Raw genomic sequence first — 12275 nt, forward strand, 5'->3', positions numbered from 1 at the left:
ATAATTCTGCATTGCATCTGGTTTCAATCTCTGTTAACATGTAATTCTTGTTCCCTTTTGGTTTTGGTTACTTTTCTTGTTCAACTACTTGCGCGTGTAAATTAAAAAGCAGTTGAATTTGGCTAGATCAAAACGCTTACGCTATAAAGTAAGTTATAACAAATATATATATATATAATTATAGTATAGAATCGTCAGTTTAAAAAAAGTAACTAATCTCGACGCTGCGGTCAAGCATTCATTTATGAAGGTAGTTTGTCTTTTGGTGTTTTTTCATTTCTTCACATTACATTCATTAAAATTGTTTGCAAAAAATATTCGCAATTTTGCTGTACCCGGCTCAATTTCTAGTTATCATGAATTTGCATTTCCAGCTCGACATCCGAGAGATTTATTTCGCGCATCGAATTGATGTACATGTAGCGCGAAGTGTAGATATATAGCCAACGGAACCATTTCATTTGAGACCGATGTTCCATCATGGCGCCTCTGACCACTGATGCCTCTTTCCAGCTGAGTACACACCTGTAAGACAAGATTCATTAGAGTATCCCTCATTGCAAACCGTAACGCAATACATACCAATGCGTGGACATAAAGCATGTGCATAGAAAATCGAAGACGGACAAATATTTGCGTACCAAATTGATCGAATCTAGAGTATAAAACTTACAGGCTGATATTTGGCCCATATAAAAAATATATACATACGAATTTATTAAAAATTATCGCAACTATAATTAGAAAACGTAACGCTGACAAAAACAGCAACATCAACAAACGCAGCTACAATTAACATGACAATTAACATGTGCAATGCGGTCTGTAGTCTGTTTTGTTTCTATTGCTGGCGCTGCCAGCCAACCCGTGACTCACCCTTAGGCAATAAATTGGCTAAACACAAAGAAGCGGCCGCATAATAAACAGCACAATGATTGGGATGCGAGCTGACCCCATCGCGATCGAAGGTGAATATCGCTTTTATATCAAGACTCTCAACGGTATGCAATATAAAGCTGGCAACCGCATCCGGTCGCCATTCAACATTCGGATCATCTGGCAAATTGGTGGCATTCACCAATATAACATTCGATTCAGCAATGCCAAGACGTTTACATGCCCGAAATAGCTCCTCTCGACGCGACTGCGCCTTTTGCTCGTAGTTACCTATATTGAACATCGTTTATTAACTTTTATTACAAGTAAGGGATGTGACTGTTAATTGCTTACCATTCGATAGGCATAACACGTACACATGACAGCCATCACGCTGCGTCAGCGAGTAGATCAGCGGACCAAAGAACATGCATTCGTCATCCGGGTGTGCGATGACCAAAAGTACTCGGCCCATTAACGCAGCATTGGGCAGATGAACGCTACGTAATCGTAGACCTCTTTGTAGGGTGTTTCGCAACCCGTTCGCTGTGTTGTCTCCGGTACCATTGTGCTGTTGCACTTGATGCTCCTGCTGTTTCTTCTTTGCGCCTGTCACAGACAGCCATAGGGTCAACTTGTATAGACCTAGGCATACTAAAAAGTATACCGCACATGCAATCAGTATATGCTCCAGTGCTTCGGCCGATGTGGACTTGATGCGGCAATAGATTGCTTGAGGGGAGAGCTGTTCCAGGCGTACTTCAGCGAATGGGAGTGTAATAGTCTCGTATATTCGACTAGTGTTTATAATGTTGGCCAAGTATTCCCTTAGCCAGTTCAATTTCATTTCATTGCGTTTGCTGCTTTTGTGCTGATTTTCGTTTGGCAAAATTCTTCACCAAAAATGGACATAAATTTAACAAAAGTATTTTTATCGATTCAAATGACTGACGAATAGAATAATTTGATAATACTACACTAAATTATGAACACGGAAAATAATTCAACTTATTGTGTAATTTAATACTTTTAACGGCTTCGTAATCTACGCGGCAGCACTAAAAAATTGCATTTTATTTTTGCGCTGCGTGTTTTTTGACGGGGGCAACAACTAGGGATGTGCGTGTGAAGTGCCAGTACGCTGATATCGATATATTTCCAAGAGTTCGTTAAAATTGGACAGATTTGTGTCCTTTATCAATTAGTTTTTACGAGGATTTCCGCCCGCTGGTACAAATAAAAGTTCCCGATAACGCACTAGTACCATGACTGGGAAAAGTCGGTTATCGTTGATCCATTTCGCGATGAATTTTTAATAAAGGTCAGCAATTTTTGAGAGGAATATAGTAATTTGGCTTCGAGAAGAATTATCTGTATTTATTTGAATGGATGCAATTCGCAAAAAGTCTTTTTATGACAGAATCAAAAATACTACGATGGTCATTTTTTCAATCGATTCAAATTGCTCATACCATAGATTTTCCGATAGTTTACATATATAATACAAGCTCACGTTGCTGTTAAACGACTTTTCGTAATTGTGCCGCGAGTTCTTTTTCAGTTTCAATTTCTATTTGCATATATGTACCAAAATGGAATACAATTAAGATGAGTCCGCAAGTGGTATACACGTAAAGTAAAATCAGGCGATGAAACACAACTCCAGTTCAAGCCAACGGTAGACAAGAGGAAGATTTAACAACGGTGTAATCTCTGGTTAGTGGTGTAATCTTATTGTCATCCCCAGCTGACTTGTCGCAGCTGATCAATGTGTTTTCGATAGGCGATAGTCCGAAGATAAAAAGTTCACAACAATAAATGTATCGCTTCTCATGCACCTCTAGTGCCGAATTTATGAAGAGGCAGCAAAGTTTTTTTATTCAACAAAAATTAATAGTTAATAATTTGTACAATTGTTTCATAGTGTGTATTTTGTATACCTTAACCTGCTGTCAGAATAACCATTAGAGTGGGTTTTATTCTGCCCAATACAGTGGACACACAACGTACCGGGTTTAATTCAAGCGGCATTTGGAAGATAAAAAATCAAAGCAAGCGTGTTGCTTGAGGCCCGCTGTAATTAGGTTAAAGGTGGCAACGAGTGGCAGTAGCAGCAGAAGCATCAGCAACGTGTGGCGCGTGTGTCGTTGGTTAGAGTGAGCCACCTGCAAGTCAACCATGGCACACCAGCAGCAGGCCATGGATACGGCGCTGTTCGAACGTCGACTGCGACCGGTCTACGGTAAGTCTAATTAATGTATATACACTGTTAACATACATATACTATATATAGTTTACTTTATGTCAATTCATAGACAATCTTGAAGTGGGTAACAATCGCAAAGCTCTACAGGAGTCTGAAAAACTGCTACGCAAACATCCAAATTTACTTTGCGCACGTGCTCTCAAGGTAAACTCAATTGCGAAATAAAAAGATTTTCACTTGAAGTGATGCATAAATCCTTGATTTTTCTATATATGTATAGGGCTTATCGCTTTTACGTCTGGGACGCTACGAAGAGAGTCATAGCTGCCTGCAATCCGTAGCCGAAGAAAAGCCCGTGGACGATTCCACATTGCAGGTGCTCTCCTTCTGCTATCGTGAAATGGAACAACGTAAGATATAGAGGGTGATACAACAAAAAAGACAGATATAGAGACACATAGCTATAGAACGTTGGCGACAGTTTCATATTTATAAGTATATTTCTTGGCACGCGCACAAAGTCGGGCAATTAAAATTGCCTGCGCACTCGCTTTCATTTGCACAGAAATTAGCTCCTCCGTATAGGTACTGGCGGGGTAGTAAGCTAAACGGCGGGTAGAGAGTGCGACTGTAGCGCGTGCCAAAAAGTCAAACAGATTTTTTAGCATGTATATGTGCATTGAACGCATCAGTTGAGTAAAATAGTGCTATAAAAACATACAAGCGCACCATCCACCTGTCCGTTTGAAGAAACCTGTCAATCATTATCGGCTAAAAAAGTAGTTTTTCATTTTATTATGCTGATGGTATATTTACCAGGCTTTTCTATTCCATCAAGTCAGTTAATTAAAATACATTACCTTGATATTGTAGTGGACAAAATAGTTGAACTCTATCAGCACGCAGTCAAACTGAATCCAGGCAATGAGGAACTGTTGGCCCATTTATTTGTATCTCATGTGCGCGTTGAGGATTACAAGGCACAGCAGGCTGTTGCCCTTCAGCTATACAAGGCACAGCCAAAGAATGCCTATTACTTTTGGTCCGTGATCAGCGTGGTATTCCAAGGCATCCGTGGCCCCGAATCCAACATACCTGAGAAGCGTAACCTTTATCTGGCGTTAGCGCAGCGGATGGTTGACAAGCACATCAAGGAGGGCAAGCTGGAGACGGAGCAGGAGGCATTCCTCTATTTACACATATTAAAGTTGCAAAACAAGTACCAGGACGCCTGGGAGTTTCTTACCGGCGAACTGTGTGCTAAATTATATCCTGGTGCGCCCGTTAGCATGAAATTTGAGCTGCTCAAGAAGCTGGGTAATTGGCTGGAATTAAATAAGCTTCTGCAAGAGCTGCTCGATGCCGAGTAAGTGCTGATTGACATTTGATGTCTATTAATATATAATATATGAAATCTTCATTAGTCGTGATCGCTGGGATTACTATAAGGAGTATCTGCAAAGCTGTTTCGAGCTGCTGAAGCAGCAACCGGCGGAGCAGCAGGAGCCAGCATATTCGCTGAAAAGTTGTCATGACTTTCTATTGCACATAATAAAGTCGTCGACGCGCAAGACGCGTGGTCCTTATTTGGCGCGCCTAGAGCTGCATCAGCGCATGCGTGCCCATCAGCTGCCTGCAGAGGAGTTAATCGGTGACTTTGACGAGATGGTCATCGAGTATTTTCACCTATTTGGCGATAAATCTTGCTGCACCCACGATATAGCACTGTTTCTACCCTCAATTAGCATGGATCAACGACAATCTCTAGCCAGTAAACTGCTCACTGAAAGCGGCATTAGCTCAAGCTCCTTACCGCAGAACGTTAGTATATAATTAGATTTTTCTTATTCAATTTAATTCATTCATGTTTGCTTGCAGAAGGAACACATGCAGAAGCATATTTGTGCTCTGCAAGTTTCTCGCATGTGCGGCGCTCATATTGAGCTGTCCACAGATCACTTGATTGCCTTTTATACGGCACTTAAGCTGCACTATGAGCATGGGCACAGTACGTTTGGCAAGGAACTGCTGTCTACGGAAATGGGACCCTCGGATCCGTACGCACTTCTTGCTGCAAATGTAATGTACGATGTGTCAAAGCGAGAGAGTAAATCGGATTATTTATTTGAGGCGCTTTGTCTGCTGCAATATGTGCTACGTAACAGCACTAGCAACTTCCACGTGAAACTGCTCAGCTTAAAAATCTATCACATGTTTGGGTGTATGGTCGGTGCTCAAGAAATGTATGACTATTTGGACATCAAACAAATTCAGTTGGACTCCATGGGTTATGTGCACTGTAATCTTTTGCCTCTTTCCGGTCGCTTTTCGGGCGTTCGAAATTGCTACGATTCCACATTGAAGTTCTTCACAAATAGCTATAAGGAGCGTTTGGAATATATTTCGTTAACTTATCGCTTCTGTACATTCTCGAAGATGGAAGAATTTATGAACTTTAAGGAACGCCTGACAAATAGTTTAATGTATGTATCCTGTTCGGTGGAGGCGCAACTGTGCGATATAGTTTGCTTTTATGGAAGCATTCAACAAAATCTGTCAGCCTATGTAGCAATGAGCATAGAACCCGCCGACGATCGTATTTCGTGGAATGAGTTAAGCGATAATCGAGACCTTCAGGCTATTATTCGCTGGGATCCCTTGCATATAGATGATACAGAAGCTGAACGAAAGGAATCATATGAGCAGGAGATTGAGGTGCTGCAAATTCGGTCATTACTTCTTCGCTTATTTGCCTCATTCATTGACCTTTATCATGCACCACAAAGCGCAAAGCTGGTCATGTCAAATGATAAGCCGAGAACTCCAACGTCGGGCGATGACATAGCTACAGTGGAGCTACTGCGTACGTCATGGACAGGCCTGTTCCAGCGTCTTCGGCTGATGAACTACAAGCCGCTATCGCAAAATTTTCTAGTCAATTTGCTGCCAACGCGTCTTCATTTACTGCTCAAGCTGCCTTATGAGAGTTTCTTCGATGACTTAGCGCAACTGGTGCTAGATTTGTACAGCGGCGCATCGCAACTGGCACTGCAGTGCAAAAAGGTTAGCGAGAATGTTGTTTCTGTCATGGAGCTGTGCGTGCAGACAATCACGGAGAGCAATGAGTGGAACGGCATGGATGGCCTATGGAAGCGTCGCGAGCATCAGCAAAAGGTGGCGGCCAGCTTGGAGGTAGGCACATTCGTTAATTTATTTTCAAATAGCTTGACCAATCTAAACTTGCAGATTCTTTCACTTTATGCCTTCCTATTATCGGTGCTGAATGACAAGCTGCAATGCAGTGCAAAGACAAAAGCAAAAAAAAAAACATCGGGTGATAACAAAACACAGGAGCCGATTAGTGAAAAAGAGCGTAGTCAAATGCTCCAAGAGCTGATGCGTCAATTGAAGCATAAATTGGAGGCCTGTGATGCAGCCATACGTAAGTAGACGAATGCATCATTGCAACATAACATATCGAACTGAAAACCAATTTCCTGCAGGCATATGGAAACCGCCTACTCTTCCGCGTGAACTTAGCTCATTCATGGCCGATATGTCACTGAAACCGGAAGTGGAGGCCACGTTAATTGGAGATGTTTCCGCCACATTTAAAGAGTCCCATGAACTTATGATCACCGAGTTGCGCAATCTGTTAAAAGACAAAATACGCATGATAGGCAAATAGGTTTCACAAAGAACTGACTTTGCTGTGCAAAGTCTTCGTTTATCTTCCCAACTGCTATAAATCATCCGATTCCCAACCCAGTTTGTTATTTAATATTTTAAAGAAGGCAATTTATATATGCCCCGTTCGCTAATCCTAACTCCACTCTGTCAGCTACTTACAATCACCAATCAAATTAGATTCTTGTGCACATTTTTGAATTACATATTTTCGGCATTTTTGTACAACAGGTAAGACGTTCTAATCTTGTAACGTTCTTGGTTGACAAAGAGACCAGAGAGCGTTACATAGGTTGAAATAAATGAAGATTAAATCATATAAATGTACATCATTTAAATACGACTAACAAACTTATTCCGATGTTCCAAATAGGAGGGCACTTATTTAGTATAGTCTAATATATTCACAACCAATGAGTCGCAATATAGACTACTCATACTAATTATTTCAATTAATAGTTGAATGAGAAATATTTTGGGGCTTTTCATCTTCGCTTTCTAAGACTATCCAGCTTTTCTAGTTTTTTTTTTTTTTTTTTTTTTTTTTTTTTTTAATTGCAGACTTTTAACACCTCTCAGCCATTTTCTGCAGCTACATTGGTGATGGCTTTGAGTGTTTGTAAATAGGCCGCGGCACGGGGATCGTTGATATGCTGTTGTGTCTGTAAGTGGGCGACCAGATTGTGATTGCGTGCAAAGCTTTTGTTACATAGTCTGCACAGATGTGGCTTCTCGCCGGTATGCGTTTTGTAGTGCACTTTGAGCACATTGGCATATGTGAAAGATTTTCCACACAAGTCGCAAGAATAGGGTCGTTCATTTCGATGGGTGCTAGAAGCAAAGTATATCTTTGTATGACATAAATATATCCAGCATTGTCACCTACCGTTCATGCTTGACCAAAGACGTACGATCCGTGAAGCTTCGCTGACAGTATTCGCAGCTATAAGGTCGAGCGCCTGTGTGCTGGCGTATATGGCGCATTAGCTGGTAGTTTACGTGAAAAGACTTTTTGCAGACTCTAACCAGAAATAAAGAAGGCTTTTAATAAAGCATTTGCCTAAAAGGTTGCATTTAGGTCAACTCACTCGCATTCATATGGGCGATCATTGTTGTGTCGTCGCATATGCGTGTCCAGCGTACTCTTACGTGGATAGCTATTACCACAAACGTCACACACATGTGATTTGGATGTCGAAACATGCGTGGTTACTACTTCTTCAGTGGGCACTAATATGGTACTTGTTTCATCTTGAGCAGCAGGAGGTTCTTCAATTATTTCATCATTGCACCAAATACCTTCCTCCAGTACCTCCACTTCGACGTCCTCGTATGTTTGGGTGGATGGTGTTTCTATAACCTGGTGCACTGCGTCCTCCTCTCTCACGTCTTTGCAAATGTATTCACGCAGGAAAATATCTGAGTGGCGGCAAATCTGTCGAAATTTGTGTGCCAACGTTAAAAATGCGCGACATTTCAGGCAGATGCGAGATGGTAGCTCAGAAGTGCGTACTATCTAAAAATGAAATTCGAACTCAATAAATCTTTGCTTTTGTAGTTGTATCAAAGGGAAAGACTACTTTAATGCCACTGCAATTTTCAATTTTCTCGCAAATAGATAGTCCGCGTTGTTCCTCGTCTCGCTCGTAAATGGAAACCATATGTGTATCACTATCCTGTAAGCAAACTCGACATACGGCTCCAATGTCCATTAACAATTCATTTGCTGCCATAATATGATATTAATATGATTTGACTGTATGGTATTATTGTTTTGAAATATATCAAATGTATTTGTTGTATCATAACATAAAATTATCGTCATCGGTAGCTAGACATCGAGATATGCGCGAATAATACTCGATACTCTGGTTAGTGATAATACCAATTGGAGATAGTGTGATTATAATAATTATGTTGTTTATCTCTAAACTCTTATATTCTTTAGGCGAACGTTTTAATATTTTTGTTAAGTGGCAGAAACTATGATGAACTGAAATTTATTTTTATACCGTTGTCTTTGAGTCCGTTGCAAAATCATCGCTTTAAAATATATTATGAACGTCGATATCATAAAGGTATTTATCGATATACTGCTATTAATGCAACAACTCTCATTGACCACAACATTTCAGTTGAACAACATGGACAACACGGAGCCGATTTGCAGGATTTGTTTGCTACATCCCAAAGCTGAGACGCTTATGGCCACGGAATCGAATTTTGTTGTACAAATTAAACAATGCACAGGCGTGCTGGTGAGCAGTGAAATTCAACTATAGCTACAGAGGCAATTGCAATAGGTGGGTCTCTTTTTGCAGCTAACACAAGATGATCGCATGCCAAATAAAATATGCACAAGCTGTGCCCTGCTACTCCGAGCAGCTTTGAAGCTGCGTAGCATGTGCCAGCAGGCAGAGGAGCAACTGCAAAAGCTGAAGCACGAACAGGAACAACAGCAGTTTCAGCCGGACAGTGGGAACGAAACGCCATCGGATTTTATCGATTCATACGAGGTGACACTGGAAACAGCCAGTATTGCAGGCAGCCAGGACAGTACAGAAGTTATCACAATAAAGCCTGCAACACCAGCACGGGCAAATATAAAAGCGCAGCCATACAGGCCAATCCGCCGTAATCGCACAATCGCCGGGATGCCACCTACATGTTATCCAGAGGCGTCCAAACCTCTGGGTGTCACATATGTGTGTAATATCTGCAACAATGTATACACAGAGAAAGTGAAGTTAACAACACATTTAAAACTACACAGTGTGCACAAACCACATGAGTGCGAGTAAGCAACAAAGCTTTAATGCTCAAATTGAAACTTTTAATTGCAATTTAATATTGTAGAATCTGCCACAAGCGTTTCCGTCAGACGCCACAGCTGGCCCGGCACATGAACTCTCATACGGGTTTACGTCCATATAAATGTGATTACTGCGACGCTTCGTTTGCAGATCCTTCCACACGAATTAAGCACCAACGGTGAGGGGCAACGCTTTATATCACTTTATGTACTTTCTATAATTATTTTTATTTAGCATCCACACTAATGAACGACCGTATAGGTGCAAATACTGCCCAAAGTCCTTTGCCTACTCCAATGTGTTGAATGTGCATCTCAAAACTCATACGGGAGAGCGACCTTTTAGCTGCCAATACTGTGCTCGACGATTTTCCCAGGCACACCATAAGAACACACATGAACGTTCGCACAGAGCGAACAAAGAACTGGATATTGCAGTGATAACAATGGAAGAGGAGTAATTTCCATTGGGGCTAGAGTTTAAGCAAGCACTTTTTAGTACAACAATAAATATATAAATTATAATACAATCTCTCTCTCTCTCAAGGATAACTAATTGGAATTTCCAAATCCAAATTGAAAATATCATAAAAAACGTTTTTATAATTGATGTTACAATAATAATTTGGCTTTGTTTTCGTTTTGGGACCTATTATCCCTGCTCCATATAAGGAGCACAAGTAAAACAATTAGCACACAACTTATGAAATAATATTAATGAAATATAAGTTTACAATTATGATTTGTACAAGGCCTAAACCGATGGCAATATGCCAATCACCATCTCGGACACATTGTCTTTCATGCGTTCCTGAGCTTCCAGGTCCAACTCAACAGGTTTCCAGGGTCCGCGTTTCTCGTGCGTTACACGATGCAATCGCATTTTGTAGGCTTTGACAAATCCTTTGCCACACAAATCACAACTGCAAAAACCAAAAAAATGATTAGTTACAATTATATTTGGGTTGCTCAACTAAAACTTACACGTGCGGCTTTTCTCCCGTATGTATCATCTTATGAAATTTCAAATTGTCCGAATAAGTAAATGTTTTAAGGCAGACATCGCATTCATATGGGCGCTCCTTTGTATGTATGCTGTGGGTGTATGCAGATATACTAATTTTATTATTTTTAAAATATTTACCGTAGTACTTACCGATGATGTTTTGTCTTGGTGGAACGATCAGCGAAGGCCGCTGGGCAGAAATTGCACTTGTAAGGTCGATTACCTGTATGTGTGTTCATATGCCGCACCAGTTGCTGGTTTTGGACAAATCCACGACCACAGATCCTGCACAGTAAATGAAGGATTATTAAATACGTTCTTCGCCCTTATAGCATGGACCAAACCTACTCGCACTCGTGCGGCTTGACTCCGCTGTGGAATTTCATGTGTTCAGTGAGACGCGCCTGTGAAGGATAAATGTTTCCACAAACATCGCAAATATAATTGGAATGTTTGTCGCGCGGTTTGCGTCCCATTTTCTTCTCCTCGTGCTCAGCGGCTAAAGAGCCTGCTGAAGTCTTTGGTCGCAGCTGCACTTTGCGCGGCTGTCGCACACGATTTAGCAGGCGTGGTTCCGCCTTAGTATCGGGCATGTAATGTTCATCGTCGGAGCTTAAGATATCATTCTTCATGGGATCATCGGGCACGTCGGTCCACACAATGCGCTGAGTGGCTATTTTTGTTTGCATTGAAGTGCTACTTGGGGGCAGTGATTCGGTTGCCAGGACTTCCAGTTCCTCATAGTCTGCAAAGTTTTCAACCTCGGTTTCCGTTTCAATTTCTGCCTCCGCTACCTCAATAACAGTTGCGTCATCGTATACAACGGTATTCTGTTCTTCCTCAGTGTTGGTGGCATCATAAACAATGGCATCCTCATCCCCGTCTCCCTCAGCGTCGTCCCCTGAAACTACATAATTTATGAATTCACCGCTCGTTTCTTCAACTTCGCCTTCGATTTTGATTTGTGTCTGCTCCTCCCAAGCATTCGCTATGGCCTCATCTTCTTCCTCGTAATCATTGCTTCCACCGGTATCCAATTCCGTGGAAAGCATATCCGCGATGTGTTGATGCGACCTCTGACAAGTCAGACGGAATTTGTAAGCGATCCGCAGTACTCGTACACATTTGCTGCACATCTTGTCTGGAAAGTTGTCATCGATGCTAACCTGTAATGCAATACAAGTTGGGTTTATAAGAGTGCTGGAGCTATTACTTAATTTGTATTGTACGTACAGGGATTCCAGCACAGATGTGGAGCATTTGATCAAGGCGGGTACTGGCATTTTGACTGAATATGTCCAGCAATAGATCTTCGCCGTCGTTGGGATTGCTTAGGCACACCCGACATACAATCCATTTTTCATTTAATTCAGTTTTCATAACTTTTGTATTTTATTGTTGCAAAACATACAAATTATAAATACATATATCTTATATTTTGGCCAAATTATAATAATAATGCAAGCGTCCCTTGTTATGCTTGTCATTCACTTGCGGACGCGTACATGGCCCAATAGTATTTAGTATTTTAAATTTGAGTATATACTATTTTAAGCAATTGAATTCAGCTATTTATGCTTAATGATAGTATTAAAATATCAGTTAAAAATAAATAAAATATATATATTTATATATTTTTTATAACATAAATATTATATAAAATGTGTATGCATTTACTCAATGTAACT

At 40.9% G+C, this 12275-nt stretch overlaps 5 protein-coding genes across 5 annotated transcripts; 2 read left to right on the plus strand and 3 right to left on the minus strand.

Annotated features, from left to right (window-relative positions):
• Positions 1 to 198: 198 nt before the first annotated feature.
• On the minus strand, positions 199 to 1996 carry PIG-L (phosphatidylinositol glycan anchor biosynthesis class L). The gene is made up of 4 exons (XM_018112706.3): positions 1231 to 1996; positions 877 to 1167; positions 583 to 676; positions 199 to 525 (listed from the first exon to the last, which is right to left on the minus strand). The coding sequence occupies exons 1-4, from the start codon at positions 1721 to 1723 to the stop codon at positions 348 to 350; spliced, it is 1056 nt and encodes a 351-aa protein (XP_017968195.1). The 5' UTR covers positions 1724 to 1996; the 3' UTR covers positions 199 to 347.
• A 608-nt stretch (positions 1997 to 2604) lies between these two features.
• On the plus strand, positions 2605 to 7092 carry psidin (phagocyte signaling impaired). The gene is made up of 8 exons (XM_018113201.3): positions 2605 to 3118; positions 3192 to 3286; positions 3363 to 3492; positions 3956 to 4448; positions 4507 to 4903; positions 4961 to 6274; positions 6329 to 6524; positions 6586 to 7092. Exons 1-8 carry the CDS (start codon positions 3055 to 3057, stop codon positions 6768 to 6770), a joined length of 2874 nt encoding a protein of 957 aa, XP_017968690.1. The 5' UTR covers positions 2605 to 3054; the 3' UTR covers positions 6771 to 7092.
• Positions 5404 to 8596, minus strand: LOC108660005 (uncharacterized). Its single transcript, XM_018113205.3, has 4 exons — positions 8350 to 8596; positions 7858 to 8285; positions 7656 to 7790; positions 5404 to 7600 (listed from the first exon to the last, which is right to left on the minus strand). Exons 1-4 carry the CDS (start codon positions 8500 to 8502, stop codon positions 7345 to 7347), a joined length of 972 nt encoding a protein of 323 aa, XP_017968694.1. The 5' UTR covers positions 8503 to 8596; the 3' UTR covers positions 5404 to 7344.
• A 255-nt stretch (positions 8597 to 8851) lies between these two features.
• LOC108660006 (uncharacterized) lies at positions 8852 to 11980 on the plus strand. Its single transcript, XM_018113207.3, has 4 exons — positions 8852 to 9027; positions 9091 to 9566; positions 9626 to 9760; positions 9817 to 11980. The coding sequence occupies exons 1-4, from the start codon at positions 8872 to 8874 to the stop codon at positions 10040 to 10042; spliced, it is 993 nt and encodes a 330-aa protein (XP_017968696.2). The 5' UTR covers positions 8852 to 8871; the 3' UTR covers positions 10043 to 11980.
• Positions 10165 to 12053, minus strand: trem (trade embargo). The gene is made up of 5 exons (XM_018113204.3): positions 11821 to 12053; positions 10936 to 11753; positions 10738 to 10872; positions 10566 to 10676; positions 10165 to 10504 (listed from the first exon to the last, which is right to left on the minus strand). The coding sequence occupies exons 1-5, from the start codon at positions 11965 to 11967 to the stop codon at positions 10336 to 10338; spliced, it is 1380 nt and encodes a 459-aa protein (XP_017968693.1). The 5' UTR covers positions 11968 to 12053; the 3' UTR covers positions 10165 to 10335.
• Positions 12054 to 12275: the final 222 nt, after the last annotated feature.

The sequence above is a fragment of the Drosophila navojoa genome, chromosome 2, assembly GCF_054131105.1.
Source record: "Drosophila navojoa isolate 15081-1374.11 chromosome 2, UAZ_NAV_1.0, whole genome shotgun sequence".
NCBI classification, from domain to species: Eukaryota; Metazoa; Arthropoda; class Insecta; order Diptera; family Drosophilidae; genus Drosophila; species Drosophila navojoa.